This window comes from Ursus americanus, chromosome 31 (genome assembly GCF_024610735.1).
Source record: "Ursus americanus isolate L20-20 chromosome 31, mUrsAme1.1.p, whole genome shotgun sequence".
NCBI lineage: Eukaryota > Metazoa > Chordata > Mammalia > Carnivora > Ursidae > Ursus > Ursus americanus.
Genome location: NC_142157.1, coordinates 8,399,872 through 8,425,835, shown reverse-complemented (window position 1 = coordinate 8,425,835; position 25,964 = coordinate 8,399,872). Strand labels below are relative to the sequence as shown.

The 25,964-nt window shown below is 35.2% G+C and overlaps 1 protein-coding gene across 2 annotated transcripts in view; it reads left to right on the top strand.

Annotated features, from left to right (window-relative positions):
* The window catches only part of ZEB1 (zinc finger E-box binding homeobox 1), a 181,719-nt gene that overhangs the window by 141,044 nt on the left and 14,711 nt on the right, over positions 1-25,964 (top strand). Inside the window, exons 3-5 of one of the 2 annotated variants that reach the window (XM_045786424.2) lie at positions 7,796-7,855; positions 15,530-15,691; positions 23,362-23,564. In XM_045786424.2, coding sequence (XP_045642380.1) covers positions 7,796-7,855; positions 15,530-15,691; positions 23,362-23,564 — 425 coding nt within the window. Of the gene's footprint in view, positions 1-7,792; positions 7,856-15,529; positions 15,692-23,361; positions 23,565-25,964 lie in introns of both variants that reach the window. The other variant, XM_045786423.2, reaches the window with a different exon arrangement.

Genomic DNA, 25,964 nt, shown 5'->3' with positions numbered 1-25,964 from the left:
TAAAAATCCTAATCAGAAAGAAGCAAAACCCTTTTCCTTCATTCTTTTTTTCTCAGGATTGCTTTGGCTAAATAGGGCCTTTTAAGATTGTTTTTTCTTATTTCTGTAAAAAAAAATGCCATTGGAATGTTGGTAGGGATTTCATTGAATCTAGAGATGGCTCTGGGTAGTATGGACATTTTAATAATATTAATTCTTCCAATTCATGAACATAGAATATCTTTCCATTTATTTGTGTCATATTCAATTTCTTTTATCAATGTATTATAGTTTTCAGTGTATAGATCTTTCACCTCCTTGGTTAAATTTACTCCTGAGCATTTTTTTTTTATGGCTCTTACATGTGAGATTCTTTTATTTCTCTTTCAGACAACTCATTATTGTTATATAGAATTGCAACTGATTTTTGTATGTTGATTTTTTTATGCTGCATCAGTCCTTGATTTCTCATTAGTGTTTTATAGTTTCAAAAACAGATTATAGCGTGTTTCATTAGAGTTATACCTATGTATTTCTTTTTTAAAGGGAGAAACCATTGTGAATGTTTTGTTTTTAGTTTCCATTTATTCATTTGTCTTAATATAGCAAGCAATATGATCGATTTTTGTGTGTCGACCTTGTATCCTGTGGACTTGCTAATTCTAGGAATTTTTTGTAGATTCTTTGGGATTTCTGTGTAGACAATCTTCTCAAATAGGGCAGTTTTATTTCTTCCTTTCTAATCTGTATTCTTTTTATTCCTGTTTATTGACATAAGGTGTCAGGAGTGGTAAGAATAGACATTTTTCTTTTTCCCAATCTTAAAGGGAAAGTACTCAGTCTTTTACCTTTAAGTATAAGAACACTACATCAAAAACTAAGGATGTACTGTATGGTGACTAACATAACATAATAAAAAATTATTATTAAAAAAAGAATAAAACTCTGCAGACACACACACACACACACACACACACAAATGTTACCATTAGGTTTGTTATAGATGCCTTTTACCAAATCGAGTAAGTTCCTATCCTAGTTTGCTGAGAGTTTTCATCCTGAATAGATGTTGAGTTTTTTCAAATGGTTTTTGTGTCGGTTGATATGATCATGCGGTTTTGCTGCTTTAGTCTATTAACACAGTAAATGCAGTAATGGATTTTCACATATTGGACCAGCCTTGGATTCCCTGGAAAGCCCCACTCAGTCCTTTTCCTTTTACATATTGCTCAATTAGATGTGGTAATATTTTGTTGAAGATTTTGAAGTCTATTTTCATGAGGGATATTGGTCTATGGTTTCCTTTCTTTTTTATACCATTTTTATACAGTTTTGGTATCAGGAAAATGCTAGCCTCATAAAATGAATTGGAAAGTGTTCCTTTCTTTTTTATTTTCTTGAAAATATTATTTAAAATTAGTGCTATTTCTTCTTTAAATGTCTGATAAAATTTTCAAGGGAAAGAAATCAGCTGGGTCTTGAGTTTTGTTTTGTTTTGGGGGAAGATTTTAAACTACAAGTTCAACTTCTAAAACAGTTATAGGAATATTCAAGTTAGCTTTTTTATCTGAATGAGTTTTAATAATTTCTAATTTTTGAGGAATTGGTCCATTTCGGTTTTCAAATTTATATGTGTAGAGATGTTCACCTTACAGACCTGTATTAAGGAAAATAGCTAACAATTACATAGCACTTACTATGTGCCAGGTACAGTACTAAGCACATACTGTATTTAATTTAATCCTCACAGCTACCCTGAAAGGTACTATTATTATCCTCTAAATTTATTATATGAAATAATTATATACTGCCTCCCAAATTTCTTAATGGGCATCCAGAATTTTTCATTTTAAGTATAAGTAGTTGAAAACAATCTAATTTCTACCATATTAAATATATTTACATTTTTAACATTCTTATATATGATATCCATAGCAATTTAACACCTACTGTCATTCAATTTTTTAAAAAAAGAATAAGCTCTTCAAGAGTCAAAAATGTTATATCATAATGTTTACTCCTTGAACTCAGAGCATTCCTTTTACTGTCTCCTCTTACTATCCTTTTATTATCCTTTTACTGTCTTCTAGCTCTGTAGTGATATTCCCTTTTCATTCCTGATCTTAGCAGTTTGTAGCTTCCCTCAGTTTTCTGTCAGTCTTACCAATGGTTTGTTAATTTTATTGATCTTTTCAAAGAACTAGTTTTCTTTTTCATTGTTTTTCTCTTTTTTTGTCTTTAATTTTATTGATTTCTACTCTTTATTCCTTCCCTCTCTGCTTATTTTGTTCCTTTTTCTGTTTTTTAACACAGAAGTTTAGAATTTTAATATGAGAACTTTTCTGTAACATAAGCATTTAATATTATAAATTTCCCTTTAAACACCGCTTTATGTACATCGCACAAATATTGATGTTTTTTCATTTTTCTCTTTGACCCATGGACTCTTTAGAAATATGTTAATTAATTCCCAAAGTGTTTAGAGATTTTCTTATCTTTCTGCTATTAATATCTAGTTTAAATTTATTATGGTCAGAGGACAGACTTTGTATGATTTCTTTTAAGTTTTATTATATGATCTTGGATATGGTCTGTCTTCATTAGTTTTCTATGTGTATTTGAAAAGAATGTGTAGTCTGCTGTTGGTGGGTGGAATGTTCTACAAATGTCAGTTGGATGGAGTAGTTGCTAGTGTTGCTTAGTTCATTTATATCCTTGCTGCTTCTCTGCTGCTGCTTCTTGTTCTGTCAATTAATAAGAGAAGAATATTGAAGGCTCCATTATATACATGGATTTTTCTCTACTTTCTGTTCTGTTGGGCACATGTTTTGAAGCTGTGTTGTTAGACACATACTCTTTCAGATTGTTATGCCCTCTTGGTAAATTGGCCCTCTTATATGATGTTTTTCTAGATTTCTGGTGATTTTCTTAGCTCTAGAGTCTACTTTGTCTGATGTAAAATAGTCACTCTAGATTTCTTTTCCAGCTCTTCACTTTTAACCTCTCTATATTACGTTTGAAATAATTTTTTTTGTAGAGTGCTATAAATGGGCCTTGGGGTTTTTTAAATCCATTCTAATAATCTCTATCCCTTACATTGGCTCATTTAGATCATTTACACATAATGTAAGTTTTGATGTTTGGATTTAGGTCTATCATTGTATTATTTGCTTTCTGTTTGTTCCCTTCATTTTTAATTTCTTCTGTTTTCTTGCCCTCTTTTGAATCATTTGCATATTTTTTAGTATTCAGATTTCATTTATTTCATTTTTTACTATATCTTCTTGTATTGATTTTTTTTTAAGATGTACTTTTTTTTTTTAAAGATTTTGTTTATTTATTCCACAGAGATAGAGACAGCCAGCAAGAGAGGGAACACAAGCAGGGGGAGTGGGAGAGGAAGAAGCAGGCTCATAGCGGAAGAGCCTGATGTGGGGCTCGATCCCATAACGCCGGGATCACGCCCTGAGCCGAAGGCAGACGCTTAACCACTGTGCCACCCAGGCGCCCCTTGTATTGATTTTTTAGTAGTTGCTCTGTAGATGAGAATGTACATACTTCTCATAGTCTACTTAGAATAAGTATTTCACCACTCAAAGTAAAATATAGAAACTTTACCCCCTATATGGGTTCCATTACCCTCCCTGCTTTATGTGACACTTGTCATGTATACTACATCATTTCTTGTGTCCTCTTTCAGTCCTAACATTTCAAATTTTCCTCTAATATCATTTCCCTTTCTTTCTGAAGATCTTCCCTTAGTAGTATATCAGGTTTTCTGGCCGTGTACTCTATTCACTTTCCTTCCTCTGAGAATATCTTTATTTTACCTTTGTTTCCAAAGTATATTTTCACTAGATATAGAATTTTGGGTTGACAGGTTTTTTTTTTCTTTTAGCACTTTAAAGATGTTCCATTTCTTTATGAAATCCCTCATTTCTAATGATAAATAAGCCTTCTTTTAAGTCATTGTTCCCTTATAGTTATGTATCATTTTCTCTATCTCTTTTCAGAATTTTTTTACCTACTAAGGTTTCAGAGTTTGATTGAGGGTCTAGGCCCAGATTTGGGGGGCTTTGTCCTGTTTGAGATTCAGTTTAACTTCTTTAATCTATGGGTTTGTGTTTTTTTATTAAATCTGGGAAGTTTTTAGGTACTATTCCTTCAACTATTTTTTCTGCAGTATTTTTTCTCCTTCTGGAACTCTAATGACTGAATGTTAGATATTTTATATTGTTCCACACATCTCTCGAGACTGTTTATTTTTCTAAATGTTTTCACTTTATTGTCCAAATTGGATAATTTCCATTTACTTACCATCAAATTCACTGATCTTCCTTCTTTCATCTCCATTTTCCTATTGAGTCCATCCAGTGATTTTTTTTCCAAAAAATTTGTTACTATATTTTTAGTTCTAAATTTCCTTTGATTTCCTATCTATATCCTCTTTTTGCTGATTAAGAATTAGCCTAGACTTTTTATCTTTCCATTCTTTCCAAGTGTTCATCCTTAGCTCTTAGACTACTTTCATAACAGCTGCTTAAAGCCTTTGATAGCTTCAACGTCTGTGTCTTCTCAGTATTGCCATCTTTTGGTTATCTTTTCCTATAGAAGTTGAGATTTTCCTAGTTCTTCATATGCAAAGTAATTTTGGATTGTATCCTGGACATTTTGAATATTATCTTATGAGACTCTTGGTCTTATTTAAATCCTGTGGAGCATCTTGATATTTTTGGTTTAGCAGGTGACTTATCCAGTTCTATCAGGCTGTATGTTCTAAATAACTTTCTTTGGGTTATGTTTCCAATATCAGTTTAGTTGTCAAAGCCTTTACAATTCTCTTTGGATCTGTGCCCTACAGTGGCCATTCTGGGACATGATTAGTGGTCTTATCCTTACTTCAGTTCTCAAAGCCTGGTCAGATCCACACATGGGAAGTTGGATATGAGCCCAGGATTTCACAAGCAGCTTTATACAAAGGTTATATAGGTTGCTTTCCTGCGCTCCTCCCTTTCCATGATCTCCCTAGTACTTTCACTTCCCTGGGACTTCCCTTGTTAGTTCTCTATCCAAAAATCTGGGACTTCCTTTGTCATACTTCGCCACATACTTCCCAAAACTATGCCTGCAGGAAGAAGAGCTGCAAGAAGATGGGGAGAAAGAACTTGATGGAAGTTTGTACCATCTCTTGGGGACACTGCTCCTCTGAGTGGATAAGAAGGTTCCCCTTTCTTGGCATTTTAAGCATCTTTACGTTCTTGCTGTCACCATGATCTCAACCACTACCTTGCGGTGATCTAGGGACTAGGACACAACAGAATTGAGGGGAAAAAATAATTTCTCCCTTCTTTGAGCCCTTTCTTATCCCATGAGCCTAAACTAGAGGGTTCTTCCTAGAGTTTTTCTCTGCCATGCCCCAGTGCCCACTTCTAAATCTAGGCTGCCTTCAGTCCAGGCCAGGGGGTAGGAGAAATTACTCCTCAGTGATTCAGTGGTACTTTGAATTCTTGTCGTGTTTTCTTCCCCATTCTTCCTGCTATGATTTAACTTGTAGAGCCTTCAAATAATTCCTCCGTGAATTCTCCCCAGGTTTTTTTAGCTTCATTCAGTGGAACACACAGGGTGGTTTGTGTTCATTTCATCTTAACCAAATCTGACCTCAGTTATGTATTTTTTTACCTTTGTTTAAGTTAACAGGTATTCGTGGAGACTGTGAGTTGCATTTACTGTGACTTTGATGGACAGTTATACCAAAAATATATGCATATATATAGAAACTAGGGGATATAAGAGAGAAAAAACAGTACACCTCAGTACTGTTCTAGTATACCCTCATGCTGGTCCATGGATGAAGCAGGAAGGAGACTGTTCCTGGCAGCAGTCTGGAGTGAAAGAAGTTTGTTCATGCTGCAGACCAGCATTAGGATATTTTCTGTTTTCATTAGGCAATATGATTTTACTTGTTTAACCAAAATTCCAGCCCCAGTGATGAGGGAAAGAATGGAGACTTCCAATTTTTAAATCACAGTAGAGAAGTCTGGGACCAAATTCTGAAGTATGTTAAATGCTTAGATTTTATCCTGAGCAGAAATGAAGAAATCATTTAATTGAATTGCAGACAGATTTTTAATTAGCTATAATAACTATAAGCAAAAAATTTAGTATTGTCCAAAATATCATAACTTTTAATATCACTGTCATCTTTCATCTTAGTAACTCTGGCTGTCTTAATTTTCATTTGAGGAGAAATAAAGAGCATAGATCGATCAACAATCAATAACTATATTACTATTCTATAATTATCCAGCTGTCATACTGTTTATTATTATTTTAATTTAACTAGATGCTTTAGAGAGAGGAAAAAAAAGATGTTAAAGATTTGCAAACATTTATCCAACACTGGTGTTCGTCCTACTATATTATAAACAGTTTAGCAAGGGTTTTTTAATTGTCATTTTGCTAATGGCAAATATAAAATGAGAATTATTTATCAGACATTAATCTCTTGATTACCTACTTTAGACAGTGTTTTTTATGCTGATCTAAAAAGGTTTAGGCATATTTCAACTATTTTCACCTAGTGATCATCTTTAAGTACTAATATAAAGGTTAATGAGTAAAGAAGATCTGCTGAATAAATCCGCCTGATAATCCAAGGTGCTTACAGAAATGCGCGCTTTCATGTGAGCAGAGATTTCTCTTGATTACTGCTCTGTTTCTCAATTCAGTTATCAAACTCGGGAAATCTAAATCAAGATTTTTGACTGGCATATTCAATGGCATTTGATTGGGGTGTAGATTAACCACATGATGGGATGTTTTAGCCTGACTTATAAAGTACTCTGATCATAATGATGTATCCTCTGCTGCGAGTTTTTTTAAAAGCAGTTTGTAACTCCTTCCTGTTTTTTATATGCAGACATGTCCATAATAAACTATTATAATAAATAAAACGTGCCTGAATATACAAAACATACTTTCTCCTTGCTACACTAATATGCCTATTTACTCTGATCTTATTCTGTATAGAATACTACACTCAGCTCACTATAAACCTAGGTGGCCAAGGAGGACAAATGACATCTAAAAATGTTTACCAGTACTATTATTATGATGATTTATCAGTAGTTAGAATAATGAATAGAGTGAAAGAGAAAATATTGTGCCCTAGCTGTTTACTCTGGACACAGTGAAGTTCAGTACAGTCTTCTCTTTGGTGAGTTGTCTGGTCCTCTGGTCGTACAGGCAAGGGCGGAGCGGGAAGTAGGTTTTACAGCCATTCAGACCTGAATTCAAATTCCACTTCTGTCACCTAATAGCAGTATGTCCTTGGGCTATTTAACCTCTTCAAGCCTCAAGTTTTGGTTGTCTTTTTTTTTAAACTTATAAAATAGGTAGTTATGAAGGTTAAAGGAAATCAATTTATAAAGCATCTAGCACAGTGCCTAAAACGTAGAAACTTGTACTTTGCAGAAGAAATTTAAAAAAAAGAAGGAATCCTGCTACCTAGAGGCAGAACTCCTCTCCCAAAAAAACACTAAAATTCCAGTATTGCGTGTAATTCTAATGTACGTATAATTCTAGGATTATGTACAAATCTTCACTAATTTTGCTTCTCTAAGGTACCTTTGTGAGTCTGGTAAAACTATCTGCTTAATCTCTTTTAGAAAGTTCTCTTTTCAAGCGCACATTACTTCTAAAAGGGAAAAAAATCCAAATTAAATATAATCTAAAAGTTCCTTTTCAGATTTCTAGATGTTAAAAATGTTTGTGCCACATGGATCTATTTTAATCCTTTGTTCTTTGAATTTAGCAGGAAAGGAAGGACAAGAAATCCTGGGGCCTGAAGCTCAGGCAGATGAAGCGGGATGTGCAGGTAGGCTTTGGCCATTTTCTTTCATACTGTAGCCTTTGAAAGAGGTCTTTTGTGTCACTGGTTTTTGCATTTGTGAGTCATGAATTCAGTCTGTTTCCTCCTCTTTTATCTTGACCTCCTTCAGTGTTTCAGTACTGAGGCATATAGGGCACGATACGAAAAGTTAGAAATTTATATTCTTTAAATACAGCGTAAATCTGCAGATTCATCTAACACAGCATATTTTCCATTCCATAAGGATGACAAGTACAATCTACAGATAATCCAAAAAATAAGTATTTAAATGATGATTTGAATTTATATCAAATTTTTTACCAAAGCTATAGAAATACAGATTTAACTATTTTGAGTTTCATTATTAGTTACCAAGATCTGCATTGAGTTGCCCACAAGACAGAAAGCAGAAGGGGGAAGAATAAGCAAATATCATGAGTTATCTATAAACCAAATGAAAATCATGAATATTGATGAGCTGAGTGAACTTGTCACAGCAAACAAGAAAATCAGAATTTTTTCTTGTAATTTCTGTGGTTTTGAAAAAGGCTAAGATGAAGTTAAATTATAGTAAACAAGGAAATTTGCTTCTAGGTGACTAAAAGTACATACTCCCTGAGACTTAAGGCTATTCCTCTATAATGGATTCAAATCAGATTTAAGAAGCAGAAGAATAAGTGGAAAATTTAAGTCAAGATCTTACATATAATAACACCAGGCACTTACTGTGTCACATAAGTCAGCCAGAACTCTTAGAATGAAAACTTCAAAGACGGATTCCAAGTTATTAAAACATTTCCTCAAAATACTATACTTCCAAGTAGTATGATTGTATTTTGTATAGTCAATCATAAATTAGAAATTTGTCATATCATTTTAATTAAATTTTCTGTTTTTTCTTCTTTTTTTTGGTTGAACACTTGCAGTTTTTTCTTTTCTCTGCAGTGCATTTTAGGAATACTCCATAGAGCCCATAAGTTATCTTTCATTATGTAAGATGAGTATATTTCATAGTAATATGTCAAAAATAGATTTTCATCTATAATATAAACAAACACTCCCATACTTGTCAGTCAGTTCTTAAAGATGCATTCCAAATTAATTAAATAATAATGGGGTATGTGATGATTTATGGTACCTGCTGCCCAAGATTTTATATTCTGCCTTTAACTTGGTTGTGTTTAACTTGCATGAATAATGTATTCAAATATGTTGTTATCAACTATTTGTCATGCTAACTTACACATTATATAAAATATTTAAACACTCTATTTGTTATTAGCAAAATATAATGAACACAAAAGAATGCTGTTTATTAACTCTTTTACCTAACATTAAAATTAGATGATTTACATTACCAGGGTTACAGAAGATTATTTGCCCTTTTAGGCAAAATGCTATCCAAAAAAAAAAAATTCACAATTCCAAGTGTTAGTATTTTACCTCACGCTTTGCTCTTCACTACAAAAATAAATTCTTTCATTTAGTACTGAGTAGTATATACATTCCTTTAACCACCCCTCCCCCCAAAAAATCACATCTGGAATGTAAAGTAACCCTGTATTAACTTAAATTGTTGCTGAAATCTGAGGTTCCCCCCCCTCCCCCCGCCCAGTGGAAGATGATCCCTGCTGCACTATTTCCCTGGAACATGGGAAGTTAGGAGTAAGCAAACATTTAATAAAGCCCTGATAAGTGTAGTTTCAAGGGAAGAAGGATAGAAATTGGACGGTCGAGGCTTTTAAGCATTTAAACTTAAAAATTATGTTTTGCCTTTGCTTTTGCTACTTCCTTGACTTCTAGGGAATAATGTGCTGACAAAGTAAACAAAAACATTGTACAAAGGTCACCATCATTAGTTCAGAACTTTGTCAGATCCTTTCTTCAGCAGACTTCCTTTTGCAATTCATGAAGTTAAGAGAACTGTAGTCTCAGCTTAGTATTCAGAGAGTGAAAAATTTACCCAAAACATCCTTTGTTCCTTCTAAGCATCCCTTTTTTGTTTATATAGTTAATAGCTTTACAAAGTTTGAAAAATAGAAGATAAAGATAGGAAGGAGCCTAAGGACAGCTGATCAGAAAATACCTTCAAACAGGAAATATATACTCTGTTAGCATCCAATTCTACTGGTTATGTAGAATAAGACTGTGAGTTCAAGGAGTAAACATTATGCTATAACATTTCTGACTCATAAAGAAGAGCTTATTCATATTCTTAAAAGTTGGATGATGAGCGGGTATTGTTGTGGATTTCACATAGAAGAGTGGCTCAGGTCATGATTCTAGTGGAAATAAAATATAGCTAAATAATTTTTAATCTTTATATTAAATGTTTGCCTCTCTCTCTCCTTGCTCTCTCTAATCTGTGATTATAACCCGATAATTCTTTGGCAAATGGTAATGGTCATATAGGCCCGTGGTCCAAAATAATTGTATATTTGACAGCTCTGAGTTTTGCCATACCTGAAGAAAGCCAAATTATTATTATGTTTCTATGTATTTGCTCATCTCTCTATTATTTAAATATGTAAGTTTATCAGTCTTAAGACTAGAAAGTTTGCTTTATAATTGACCTTTTTACAATGTGCACTTCCCAGCACTTTAAATTTACATGTAAAACTGCAGAATTGCTGGTCTCAGCTTAAAGTTGTTTTGGCTTAGATGCAGGTTCGTGAAGACAGGGTGGTTTAGTTGGAAAGAGCCCAGAATTTGATACCACACCTAATACCAAATCATCTAATCTAATAGTAATAATTTAATTCTCACAAATACCCTTAAGAGGTACTGTTATTATCCTCTAAATTTTATATTATGTAAACTGATTATGTACTGTCCCACATATTCCTTAATGTACATTTAAAATTTTTCATCTTTAGTGTAAGAAGTTACAATCTAATTTCTGGCACATTAAAAATGACATTGTTAGGGGCTTAGTTGGTTAAGTGTCTGCCTTCAGCTCAGGTCATGATCCCAGTGTCCTGGGATCGAGTACCAAGTGGGTCTTCCTGCTCAGCAGGGAGGCTGCTTCTCCCTCTCCCTCTGCCCCTCCCCTGCTTATGCGCACACATGTGCGCATGCCCACTCTCTCTCTCTCTCTCTCTCTCTCAAATAAATAAAATCTTTTAAAAAAATAAATAAAAAATAAAAATGACATTTTTAACATCACTCTTGTATGTAAATCTATAACAATTTAATACCTGCCCATCATTCAATTTTTTAAAATATGAATAAGCTCTTCTTTATGAGTCAGAAATGTTATATCATAATGTTTACTTCTTGAACTCATATTTCTATTCTACATAACCAATAGAACTCAATGCTAGCAGTGTATATAGTCCCTGTTTGAAGGTATTTCTGATCAGTTATCCACTTCTTTATAAGAAAAACATGTATATAAATTAAAATTTATGTTTCTTTTTAATTTCTAGGGACAAGGCTCTTAAGATGTTTTTTAATTTATGGATTGATTTATCATATAATTTTCAGTACTACGCAGTTGATCACAACATAAATACATTACAAATTTAAACAAATAATTATTACAAAAAAAATTTTTGCTGGAAATGAGATTGAAGGAACTGAAGTATTCCTTCAGTTAGTTTGTTTATCAATAGTTTAATGTTACTTATTTTTTTTTTTAAAGATTTTATTTATTTGAGAGAGAGAGAGCATGAGCAAGGGAGGGGGGAGGCAGAGGGAGAAGCAACTCTCCACTGAGCAGGGAGCCTGAGGCGGGACTTAATCCCAGGACCCTGAGATCATGACCCAAGTCAAGGCAACCTCTTAACCAACTGAGCCACCCAGGGGCCCCAATGCTGCTTATTTCTAGAGGAAAAAATGTTCAGCATTAATTCTGTTTCTGTGTTTTGTTTAGCACTCAGATAACTTTATTCTCTTAAATAAAAAGGTGAAATACATTTTTGTGATAACTGATTTACTTTGATTCTTTATACATCCTTAGAATGATGTGCAAAGAGTTATAGTTATATACCGATAAAAATACTTTTAATGTCCTGTTAAATGACAATTCCTTCAATTCTGTTGAAAGCAAAAATTCAAAGCTGCCTAATTTGCTCAAGAATTTGTTTCCCAGTCATTAGACTCTTTCACTCCCTGGTTTTCTGGGACATATACCAAAAAAACTCTGCCAACACTTACTTCTCCAAGTACTGATGCTACCTGTTCTTGGCTTTTGTTATTTCTTCCCCTCACTTAGAGGTACCTTGATTAATATATTCAGAAACAGTTAGGGAAATTGAAATATTGTTAATTTCAGTAACTTTTGCCAATATATTTTGGCAAAAGGATAAAAATCATTTTATCTTACCGCATGAGATAATAATATTCTTATTAATGCCTTAGAGCTACAAACTTAGTTCTTTCAGTTTCTAGAAATTTTGTACCTAATAACCTAACTAGCAAAGCCAAGTATTACTATTATATCAATCAACCTCATCAGACTTGTTGTCAAGAAAAAGTGTGTTTTCATTTTTCTAATTCAAATAATTTTGCCAGTACACAATTTGAGAAGTTTTATAAAAATTTCCTCTATGAAAAATATATAAATTATAAATAATGAGGAATATGCAAAGTACAAATAAACATATCTTTTAAAAAATAGATTATTCACTTAACAATAGAGAACAAACTGATGGTTACCAGAAGGGAGATGGCTGGGGGGTTGGGTTAAATAGGTAATGGGGATTAAAGAGGGCACTTGTTGTGATGAGCACCAGGTGATGTATGGAATTGTTGAATCACTACTGTACACCTGAAACTAATATTATGCTATTTGTTAACGAGACTGGAATTAAAATTAAAAGCTTAATGATTTTTTTAAAAAGTAGATTATTCAGTAGTGAGATGAAGATTATTTATATCTAATATAATTTTTTTAGTTATGAAAATTTTTGTTTCCAAATGAGTAGTACATTTAGAACCAGCCAGTACTTAGGTAAGCTTCTAACTTATTGAAGGTGCAAGGTTCATGTATAAAATACAGACTATATAATTCTGCAAAATGTATACTATTTAAAAAACTCATTATTCTAGCATCTAGCCTATACACACACGTATATACACAGATACTTAATAGGATGTAGAAAAATATAAACTTTATAAGTGAAGACTATAATAGAAATAAATATAATTTGATAAAAATATTTTTAAGTATCTTGTAATCCATATGGAATCAATAAGTCACATAAAATATAAATTTCACTCATGAGTTTTATCTAGTTTAACTTGAAATTTTGAAGTTACATTGAAAAGACTCAGTGACACTGACTTGTACTGCTTTAGCAAATAAGCAAAAATGCTCATTTTTCCAGCTAATGGCAAATGTAGGAATGGATTTTTGAGAATACACTTTGCTTTGCTCTGACCAGGTTCCTGAAGAGCAATGAAATTTTTAATAATAGTTAGGGAGTGGAACAGATGACATCATTAAAGGAAACTACTCTCACTCCCTCTGACCATACTATTGTATAGCTGATTTCAGAGCTTCCTAACTAGAGTCAAAATATCCCCATTTCAGAAAATTGCCATGCTTTACCCCCAATAGAAATCCATGTAAACAGGAAAAGGCCTGTGGTGGTTTTATGTTGTCCTGATTAATCAATAAGAAAGTTTTCGCAGGGTGCCTGGGTGGCTCAGTCAGTTAAGCCTTCAGTTCAGGTCACCATCCTGGAGTCCTGGGATCAACACGCCCTCCCCGGCGGTGAGCTCCCTGCTGAGCCGGGAGTCTGCTTCTCTCTCTCTGCCCCTCCCCCTCCTCCTTCTCTCTTGCTCTCTCTCTCAAATAAATAAATAAATCTTTAAAATAAAAATGAAGCTATGCTAAAAAAAAAGAAAGGGAGGGAGGGAGGAAGGAAAGAAGGAAAGAATGTTTTCCCCAATCAGTATTTTGAATATTTTCCTTTGGCAACTCCAAGGCGATGCGCCATATTAATGTACTGGGATATGCCTTTTTCTCTTCTTCCTTTTTTTTTTTTAAAGATTTTATTTATTTACTTGAGAGGGAGCAGGGCTGGGGCAGAGAGAGAAGCAGACCCCTCACTGAGCAGGAAGCCCAAGGGGAACTCGTTGCCAGGACCATGAGATCATGACCTGAGCAGAAGGCAAACACTTAACCAACTGAACCACCCAGGCGTCCATCTTCTAACTTTTTTTTTTAAGGATTTTATTTATTTATTTATTTATTGAGAGAGAGAGAGAAAGAGAGAGCCAGTGTGAACACGGGTGGGTTGGGGGAAGCAGAGGGAGAGGGAAAGCAGACTCCCAGGTGAGCACAGAGCCAGATGAAGGGCTCAGTCTCACAACTCTGTGATCATGACCTGAACCAAAATCAAGAGTCAGATGCTTAACCCACTGAGCCACCCAGGCACCACTTCTCTTCTTCCTTTTAAGTTTGAGCAAAGGTACGGTGGAAAGGGGAGAGTAGAGACAGTCTCCCAGATTCTAAGAAAGAATGTACAAAGAAGGTGAGGATTTGAAAACAGACTCCCTTAAAACCCACAGTACCAACTTACCTCTTAAAGAGTCTTCAACTTACCCCTGGATCCAGTAACCCATTGCTACATGATTGATAGCTATTTGCTGTACTAAAAAGGAAGGGGAAATGATGGGTCACCATTATTATTATGCTATTGGCTTTAAGGTTTTAAACAGCAGCTGCCCTGAGGAGGTCACTTACTACGCTGTGCAGGAGATTTAGCAAGATTGTTTCAATAACTGTTACACAAAAAACATGCCCCCCGCCTCGGCATTTTAATCTGGCCCAATTTTAGACTGCTGGGAAATGCAGTTTTACAGATTCAGAACTGAGAGTTCAGCCCGAAGTGTATAAAGGAGTCAGCCATGAGACACCTGGGAGCCATACAACCCATTACAGTTCCCACCAGCATGGAGTAAACACTGTCCTCTGGAGCCAGTGGAGGAAATGGAGGGAAACATAGTGCAGAAATACTGCTTTAGAAACTCAGCAGCACTCTGGGTTACTTTCCCAAAGTGAAAGCGTTCCGTTATCTCTTGAACCTTTCTAACCAAAGGAAAAAAATGCCTCTGCCCTCAGCCCACCGTTAAACATTTATTGAAGCGAAATAAAGGAAGAGTAGCCTTGTTTATATACGAATGCTAGAGGAGATAAGAAGCAATTTTATGGGTCTGATACTCCTGACCCTTACTAGAAATATTTCCAACTACAGATAACTATTAACACTGTTTCCTAAGAAATCACATAACCGCACTGAACTCCAAAGTGGTTTAAATTGAGAATGATTGAGATTTAAGCTACAATTCTAAGTAAATATCCAATAGGTTACTAGGAGGGACTAAGGTTTTCTCCTTTTTTCCTTGCTTTATCCTTGATTGAGAAATTAAGAATTCAGTCAAGTATATAACCTTGTCTGCGTCTTGCTTATCAGTCACATAGCCTAGAAGTACACTCTGAAGTTTAAAAGGGATATTGTGAAAATTTTAAGACTTCTATAATACTTTCTAAAAGACTTCTTAGTAGTGCACAACAGAATGAGTGAATTTTGTTTTTAATTTTCAGTAAATATTTCCTACAAATTCAAGAACAATAGTGTATTCTCTTAAGGTAAATAAGTTCTTATTTAGAAAAACTTCGTAACAGCGTGGTGATGAAACTGCTTTCTATAAAGTATGCATTTCTTTCAGTAAAAGACGATGAATGTGACTCAGATGCAGAAAATGAACAAAACCATGATCCTAACGTTGAAGAGCTCCTGCAACAACAAGACACTGCTGTCATTTACCCCGAGGCACCTGAAGAGGACCAGAGGCAGGGCACCCCCGAAGCCAGTGGTCACGATGACAGTGGTAAGTGGGGCTTCACAGCTGTCTTTGTTTTCATCTTTACAGGCTGATTATTTCCATAGGCTGTACGATGGAAACCTACTTTACTCTAGGGAACATTTCTGAAATCTAACATCTATGGCAGGTGCCCATAGAGAATAATCTCTTTAGTGAAAGGAAAATGTTTATGATAACAGTGTAGTATTCAATTTGTGGCATTTCCTGTGTATCATGGTAAGGCCATTGCAGTGAATGCTTAGAACAATGCCTGGACGTTGATTTCCATTCACTCACATAGCAGCAAGGAGTAGAAATGGGAGCTAGGATGACCTTTAACTGTCTCTTGATTTTTTTCCACCATTCTGGCAAGCAAAATATGATTGTCTGGTTCAAAACATACTGATTTGGAGACAAATGAGGTTTTTTATATTTGCTCTAGCCTATTCTGATATGAACAGCCAGTATATGAAGAGTTGTAAAACGCAGTTCTAATATGTTCATACCCTCCTGAAAGGAAACAGGCTACTGTTCCCTCCTGCCATGCTAGAAACAGATGACAATCGCATGCAAATATTCCTGTAAGAAATTTTATGCAAGATGTGCACCAAGAACTAAGAAGTCACTTGGAATGTTTAAGGATATTTAAAGCATTAAGATCCTAAATCTGGTTTGATTTTTTTTCCAAGGTTCCCAGTTTAATGGATAGATTTAACTTAACATTTAAATAATCAACTTTTTTGGGGCGCCTGGGTGGCTCAGTCAGTGAAGTGTCACCTTCGACTCAGGTTGTGACCCCAGGGTCCTGGAATTGAGCCCCACATCGGGCTCTCTGCTTAGCGGGGAGCCTGCTTCTCCCCCTCCCTGTGCCTGCTGCTCTGCCTGCTTGTGCTGTCTCTCTCTCTGTCTCTGCCAAATAAATTAATTAATCAATTAAAATCTTTTAAATAAATAAATAATTAATTAACTTTTTAAAAAGACATTTTTAGAGAAGCCTAAAGCTTACCAAAAAAGTGAGACAGAAGTACAAGTATTTCCCATGTACCTCTTGCCCCCCAAAGTGCATAGCTTCTCCCATTATCAACATAATTCACCAGAATGGTACATTTTTTTTTTTTTTTACCAAGGATGAACCTACATTGATACATCATAAACACCCAAAGTCCATAATCTACCTTAGGGTTCATTCTTGGTGTTATACATTCTGTGGGTTTGGACAAATATGTAATGACATGTATCCATCATTATAATATCTCATAGAGTATTTTCATTGCCCTAAAAATCCTCTATGCTTTGCCTATTCATTCATGTTTCCCCACCTCCCCGCACCTGTGGAAACCACAGATCTTTTTGTGTCTCCATAGTTCTGCCTTTTCCAGAATGTCATATAGTTGGAATTATATAGCATGTAAGCTTATAATTTGGATTTTTTCACTTAGTAATATGTATTAAGATTCCTCCATGTATTTGCATGGTTTGATAGCTCATTTCTTTTAAGTGCTGAATAATATCCTGTTGTCTGGATATACCATAGTTTATTTACCCATTCACCTACTGAAGGACACCTTGGTCACTTCAGGTTTTGGTGATTATGAATAAAGTTGCTATACACATCCATGTGCAGATTTTTGTGTAGACCCAAGTTTTCCAACACCTTTGGGTAAATACCAAGAAGTGCATATGCTGGATCCTCTAGTAAGAGTATGTTTACTTTTGTAAGAAACTGCTAGACTGTCTTCCAAAGAGGCTGTACCGCTTTGCATTTCCACCAGCAGTGTGAGTTCCTGTTGCTCCACATCCTCACCAGCATTTTGTGGTGTCAGTGTTCTGGATTTTGGCCGTTCTGATAAGTGCGTGGTGGTATCTTGTTTTAATCTGCATTTCCCTGACAACGTATGATGTGGGGCATCTTTATTTGCCAGCTGTATTATCTGCTAAGGTCTTTGGACTATTTTTTAATCAAGTTATTGATTTTTTTATTGTTGAGTTTTAAGAGTCCTTTGCATATTTTGGATAATAGTCCTTTATCTGGTGTGTCTTTTGCAAATATTTTTCCCAGTCTGTGACTTGTCTTCTAATTCTCTTGAGATCATCTTTCACAGAACAAAAGTTTTCATTTTAATGAAGTCCAGCTTGTCAATTCTTTCTTTCATGGATCATGCCTTTGGTGTTGTATCTAAAAAAGGCATCGTCATACCCTGGGTCGTCTAGGTTTTGCTCTGTTATCTTCTAGGAGCTTTATAGTTTCGCACTTTACAGTTAGGTTTGTGATCCATTTTGAGTTAATTCTTGTGAAGGGTATAAGGTCTGTGTCTAGATTCATTTTTATGCATGTCCTGAATGTTCAGTTGTTCTATTACTATTTCTCTTATTTTGTATTTAATTCATTTTAGTTAACATATAATGTATTATTAGTTTCAGGGATAGAATTTAGTGATTCATCAGTTGCATATAACACCCATTGTTCATTACATCAAGTGCCTTCCTTAATGCCCATCACCCAGTTACCCCATCCCCCCGCCCACCTCTCCTCCAGCAACCCCCTATGTTTGTTTCTAGGGCTAAGAGACTCTTATAGTTTGCCTCCCTCACTGTTTCTATCTTATTTTATTTTTCCTTCCCCTCCCTATGTTCATCTGTTTTGTTTCTTAAATTCCACATATGCATGAAATCATATGATATTTGTCTTTCTCTGACTTATTTCGCTTAACATAATACCCTCTAGTTCCACCCACATCATTGCAAATGGCAAGATTTCATTCTTTTTGATGGCTGAGTAATAATCCATTATGTATATATACATACACATATGTATACACACACACACACACACACATATATATATACACACACACCTCATATCTTCTTTATCCATTCATCTATCGATAGACATCTGGGCTCTTTCCATAGTTTGGCTCTTGGGGACATTGTTGCTATAAACATTGGGGTGAATGTTCCCCTTCAAATCACTATTGTGTCTTTGGATAAATGCCTAGTAGTGCAATTGCTGGGTCATAGGGTAGTTCTACTTTTAACTTTTTGAGGAAACTCCATACTGTTTTCCAGAGTGGCTGCACCAGTTTGCATTCCCACCAACAGTGTAAGAGGGTTCCCTTTTCTCCACATCCTTGCCAACATTTGTTGTTTCCTGAGTTGTTAATTTTAGCCATTCTCACCAGTGTGAGGTGGTATCTCATTGTGGTTTTTATTTGTATTTCCCTGATGCCAAGTGATATGGAGCATTTTTTCATATGTGTATTGGCCATTTGTATGTCTTCTTTGGAGAAATGTCTGTTCATGCCTTCTGCCCATTTCTTGACCAGATTTTTTGTTTTTTAGATATTCATTTGGTAAGTTCTTTATAGATTTTGCTTACTAGCCCTTTATCTGATATGTCATTTGCAAATATCTTTTCTCATTCTGTAGGTTGCCTTTTAGTTTTGTTGATTGTTTCCTTTGCTGTGCAGAAGCTTTTTATCCTGATGAAGTCCCAGTAGTTCTTTTTTGCTTTTGTTTCCCGTTCCATTACTATTTGTTGAAAAGACTATCTTCACTCCATTGTATTGCCTCTGCTCCTTTGTCAAAGACCAGTTGACTAGATTTATGAGGATATTTCTGGCTGTCTGGTTCCACTGGTCCATTTCTGTATTCTCACACCAATACCACACTGTTTTGATTACTATAGCTTTATAGTAAGTCTTAAAGTCAGGTAGTGTCAGTCCTCCAACTTTATTTTTCACCTTCCATATTATGTTAGCTATTATGGGTCTTTTGCCTCTCCATATAAACTTTAGAATAGTTATCAATATCCATCAAAGGACTCTCCAGATTTGAGTTGGAATTCCATTGAATCAAGTTGGGAAGAATTGGCATCTTGACAATATTAAGTCTTCCTATCCTGAAACATTGACTGTATCTCCATTTATTTAGTTCTTTGATTTTGTTCATTAGAGTTTTATAGTTTTTCTTGTGTAAATCTTACTCATGTCTTATTAGAGTTATACATAAGCATTTCAACTTTTTTGCTGCTAAATAAATGTTATTGTATCAAGCAACTTTTAAATTTTTAAAGGCAATTGAGAAGAAAGAAGAAAGTAGATTCTGTTGCAAAGAGTCCACTGTACTTTCCTTAAATCAGGAATCAGCTATGAAAAAGCAGAAATAAAAGTTTCACCTTAGAATAGATAGGATTTTCTGTAACTAAATGAGTGACAAAAGAAATAGAAGAAGGACACTCTAGAACTGATTCCTCCAGTATGCCAAAAGGACACATTTTTGAAGACTATGGATTATTGCCCCTGGGGACACTGCATTACAGCTTTATGAATAGTGTTGTGTTGATCTATTTGCATATTTGGAAAGTCTATAGTTATAGGCACTGTAATCCTGTAGGGCCCTACCATTTCTACTTTGATTTCTCAGGGTTTTTTCTTTTTTTCTTTTTTTAATATGTATTTATTTAGTTGAGAGAGAGAGCAGGGGGAGGGGCAGAGGGAGGAAGAAAGAATCCCAAGCAGAGTCTGCTCTGAGTGCAGAGCCTGCCACAGGGCTTGAAGTTGCGATCCTGAGATCATGACCTGAGCTGAAACCAAGAGTTGGACACTTAACCAACTGAGCCACCCAGGCACCCCAGTTTTTTTTCCTTAAAGAAAATTTGTTAACATTTCACATGAAGAAGCAATAGGTTACAATAAACATGAAAAGAAAATTTCAAAATTTTAATATATATGTATATATGTAAATGTTTTATGTAACAAAAAGTTTTTCAAGAAACCTTATGAAAGAAAATAATGAGAACTAAAAAAATGTTTCATTGCACAGACCAAATAAGGTTAAACTTTGTAAAGCCCATTGTTACTAATCGACACAGTAAAATCCCGTAAAACTTGAGGCCCTAATCATTCTGAATCAGTAAAACATTTGAATTCTAGAATCTGTCTTAGGTAGTCCTTGAATTCAGGCAGTCATTACTTCCAGGTATACAGCTAATAAAGCATTTCACAGTAGGTGTTCTGTCACACCACTAGATCCAATTATCCTCAGAAGCCCTTAGTTTTTTAAGTTTGAGTGGACTCAACATGCTCTCCTACACTTCATAAATTATGAAAGGGCAAACTTTACTCGAGCAGGTTGAAGTATCACAAACTCTGAATCAGTGGGGCACAAGTAAAGAAGATTTTTCAAAAGTTTTATATCAAGTACTACTATCAGTCTGAAACGTCATGCTACCCAGCAAAGGAAGTTCAGGATACAAAAATTAGTTTTTTTTAAATAAGCATGTTCATAGTCACAGATCTATAAGGAAATTATAGATAGCTCAAAAAGTAATCAGACATAAGTTGGATTTTTTAGTAGTCTTCAATCACCACCTTAAGTTTATTGTAAGAATTCTAAAAAGAAAAATTTTTTCCTTACATGACGAGCCTTCTTTGCTAAAAAAGTGATTCTTTTTAAAAAGCAAACATCCACTATATTTCAAAAATAGAAACAAAAATTTTCATTTAACTTTCCAGCCTGTTCATTCTATAATTTGCTAATTATGTCAAATATTCAGGTTTACTTTTCGTTGTTTTATGCTAGTATCCTAAAAGAATTCGTATCTCTTGTGTGAGAAATTCAATAGATATTGATTTAAGAAAATAATAACTTGCTGGTAAAATATCATGAGCACCCTGCCATTTTTCAGAATTATTAGTATTTCGTTTATTAATGATGAAAGCAAAGAAGAAAATAGAACATAATGAGAGCAGACAGCTGTATTACGCTATGGATTATAAGCAGCTTAAGTAATGGAAATCACATTGTGATTGTGGTGCCAATAATAAAGCACCTGAAATGGCTGACTTGGACTTTTGCCCTTGTAACCAGCTAAAATCAATAGGATGGATTAGGTTCTCTGGCAAGGAGAATGTCCCAAATGTTGATTTCCTACCTGCCTATACAAATAGGAAATTAATACTGGACCAAACATAGCATGATTTCCAAAACAATTTCTTTTTTTTTTTTTTTTTTTTTTTTTTTTTAAAGATTTTTTATTTATTTATTTGACAGAGATAGAGACAGGCATCGAGAGAGGGAACACAAGCAGGGGGAGTGGGAGAGGAAGAAGCAGGCTCATAGCAGAAGAGCCTGATGTGGGGCTCGATCCCAGATCGCCGGGATCACGCCCTGAGCCGAAGGCAGACGCTTAACCGCTGTGCCACCCAGGCGCCCCTCCAAAACAATTTCATGTGGCTAATCTACCCCCCACAGAAGTAGGACATTTTAGAGACATCACCAACAAAAAATTCTCTGATTCCAATTGCCTTGATATATGATGATAATAAAGATATCATCATAAACTTTGGGGGATTTGGTGGTTGGATTTTATGCATATATGTGATACATATTTTAACATAATTAACAAATTATGTGGGGTCAGGTCCTCAGTCTATTACATGCAGGCTGGTTCTTGAGCAAGACTTTTAATTTATATGGACTTGGAATTTCAATAAAGGTAATATATGTTTATGAAGGATTTTGAGGTTATAATAAGATTTTCTTTGGTAGTCTTTTTCAGTAAATTCAAAATGAAGGTAGAGATATGATTTATAATAAATTATCTTTTAGGAACTTTTTTTTTTAAAGAAACAAATCAAATATGGAAAACCACTCTTAGTTAAATAATATTAATTGGCAAAATAGTATGTTTTAGGATTGTCAGGCTTAGACGGTTCCATATGTAAAAATATGGTCCATTCAGGGGCACCTGGGTGGCTCAATCAGTTAAATGTCCAACTCTTGGTTTCAGCTCAGGTCATGATCTCATGGGCCCTGGGATCAAGCCCTATGTCAAGCGACATGGCAGGCTCGGTGCTCAGCAGGGAGTCTGCTTGAAGATTCTCTGCCTTTGCCCTTCCCCTCACTCACACGCCCCTCTCTCTCAAATAAATAAATCTTAAAAATATATATATGGTTCACTCAGTGAATTCCAGTTTTTCCATATTGCCTTTATTTTCTGAATGCTATCCTATATATATCCATATAAAATTCTACAGAAAATGTATCCACGTATTTAAGTAAGAGAAAGAACATAAAGAAGTATGCGTGGGAGGCCTTTGTGGGCCAGACCTAGATTTGGCTCCTTTCTTTTCTTGTGGTCCGAACTCTGTCATATGGCTACACCTGCCTGCAGGGGTGGCTTGAAAACATAGTCTAATTATATACTACTTACTATCTAATGACAATAACTTTAGTGTCATTTCCAAATTAGAAAGAATGAGCATTGAATAAATAATGATACATTGTTACCAATAGAAAGATTCTATTATGGTGTACAAGTCCCCTTCAATATGTATATATTTACAAATGTAATGCATATTTTAATTCTATCTTTATTTTCTTTGTCTAATTAACCATATAAAAAGAAGGGAAGATTTGTGGTTTAGTGGAAAAGATAGGGGACTTTGAAGTCAGACAGCACATGTTTGAATCCTGACTTCATCATTTACTGGCCATGTGACTTTTAAGTTATTTAACCTTTCTGAGCCTCCTGTTTGCTCTCTTATAAAATAGAGATGAGTATCATTGTATTGGTTTAAGGATCAAATATAAAGTGGGTGGCAAAATATCTGGCACAAAGCATAGGGACTCAGTGGTAGCTTTGGTAATATGTTTTGAATGTTTTAAATTCAAAATACCTGATCTTTCTTTTACAGGAACACCAGATGCATTCTCCCAGTTACTCACCTGCCCGTATTGTGATAGAGGCTATAAACGCTTTACCTCTCTGAAAGAACACATTAAGTATCGCCATGAAAAGAATGAAGATAATTTTAGTTGCTCCCTGTGCAGTTACACCTTTGCGTACAGAACCCAACTTGAACGTCACATGACATCACATAAATCAGGAAGAGATCAAGTAAGTGAAATCAATCATCCATAGAAGGCAAGGGTTTTAATATACTTAATAGGATGTACCAGAGAGCGTCTTATCTGTAGCCTTACAAGAATTAAAGTGATTATTTGAAGTATCTGGTCATTTCTGAGTTACAGAGTACATGTGAACATTATTTTCGATGTTTTTAAATTCTTTTTCAGGTAAGATCCCTTTCTTGTCGGTTTAATTATTTTGTTTATACTGTAACAAATATTTCCCTTAAGTTTAAAACTAGATTTCCAAATGCATTCTACCAAAATACTCAGTGTAGGAAAAATAAATACTAGTTTCATAAACCATAGGACTAAGTACAGACCAAACTGAGAAGAAAGTCAAATAATAATAATAAAAGTAAATTTTCTGGGAACCAAGGACTACTTTATTTATTCTCGTTATAAGTTACTGTGTTCTGTTTACTATAGGAAAGGAAGTTGCTTCCTCTAAGAATTTAAAGTTTAGATTCTAAACATTTTTATTCTGAAGACTCAGTTTTCACATGGTTTGTTCTATTCCTATGTCACTTTGCCTCAATTTCTATATGTATAAACCAAGACTATTCTTCTGTAAGTTAAGTTATATTTGAACTGTTGGTTCTATACTTAAGGATTAAAGGCTAAGAAGCTCTTGCCAGTTGTCCTTTTTAAATAAGATCCTGATAAGTGTCAACTCTAAAAAATCAAATAATATCAACATGATTCTAACTTTAAAAGTCAAATAAATATTCAGCTGCAGAGTATATTTTAAGGGTATGTGTTATTATTGGGGACATGTCCAGTTTCTTATATCAAAGGATTATGACTGTCTATAAACACGAATCTGTGAGAACTCTGCCCTATGCATGTACCTAATATAAGTCCTGTATCTCGTAGAGAATAAGTTAGACCCTTTCTAAGATGATGGCTAAACCAAACAAAAAATTATGGCAGAAACAGGATCATCAAGGAGGGTCAACCTTTCTTCTCAGGACTTTTCAGTAACACTCACAAAATCACAAAATAAAGGGGGAGAGGATGGCAATCAGAAAGTATAGGACCAAGATTTCCTTAGATAGGTTAATGGTTAAGTTCATGAGGGAACGCTTGAAATGGGGAAAATACCAAAAGAAGGAAGAAATTGATACAGAGAAGGAATTACTGAAGACAAAGACCATCTATGTACCATCTGCCCCTATACAAGTCTTATCGGGGACAATGCAAAAGAGTGCTTTTTCCATCTGAGAGTCCTAACATGACTACAGCATAGTCAAGCCTTGGGGAAAGAGCCTATTCATGTGACATTTGGGGAGCAGACCCAAACTGCACCTGTTGCCCCCATATCCTTTGTCTACAAAGGCCCACCGTCAAAGAAAGAATCTGCAAAGCACAGGTAGAGCTGATGGTGAAAGTGAGAGATGCCATTATAGAAACAGATCGTAAGATCAGTGGTGAGCATGAAAGCCAATTTTGTGGTGATTTTTCTGATGGGTGAAAGGTAGTAGGTTTTATATATGAGGTATGTGATCAGACAAAAATCAGGAAGGAGCTGTGATTAATATGGGAACCAGTAATGTGAGGAAATATGATCGGGATGTCCTGGGAACAATTTAGATTATGGGGCAGCAAACTTGAGTTTGAAAATCATGCCAGGACCTAAAGGTAAGAATTTCCATGTATTATTAATTTATTCTAAGAATGGGACATCTGAACTAAGACCCAAATGAAAGGAAGGAGCCAGTCATAAGATGACTGGGGGGAGGGTGTTCCAGTCAAAGGGAACAGAGGGAAACATGAAAAGGCCTTGAGGCAGCAGCCTGCCCAGCATCCCCGAAGGATAGCAGGGAGGCCAGTGTGAATAAAGAGGAGTAAGGTAAGCGAGGCCAGGAAGTATTAGGGGCCAGATGATATACCCCCTTGTATAGACCACGATAGAGACTTTTAATTTTATTCTTCAGTGTGGCAGGGAAGCCTTGAAGGATATTGAATTTTGTCTTTATTTTTTTTAACCATTTTTAAGGAAACACTGGCTGTTGGATAGAAAGTAGATCAAGAAAGACAAGAATGGAAGCAGGGAGACCATTTGGAGGCTATTGCTATAATCCAGGCCAAAGGCGGTGGTTTTGAAATCACTGGTGACACAGTGATGAATGTTGCATGCAGAGTGTATTCAGATGGCTCTCTGATGGATTGAGTAAGGGCGTTAAAAGAAAGAGAGGAATCAAGGATTACTCCGTAGTTCAGGGTCTAAGCAATAATCAGGTAAATGAAGGTGTCATTCACAAAGGCAGGAAACGCCAGAGGAGGAGCTGAGTCTCAGAAGGGAAACGAAGAGTTCAGTGTTAACCATGTTCAGTTTCACATGCCCATTGCTTTCCACCTGGCAGTATCAAGGACTCAATAGGCTGTA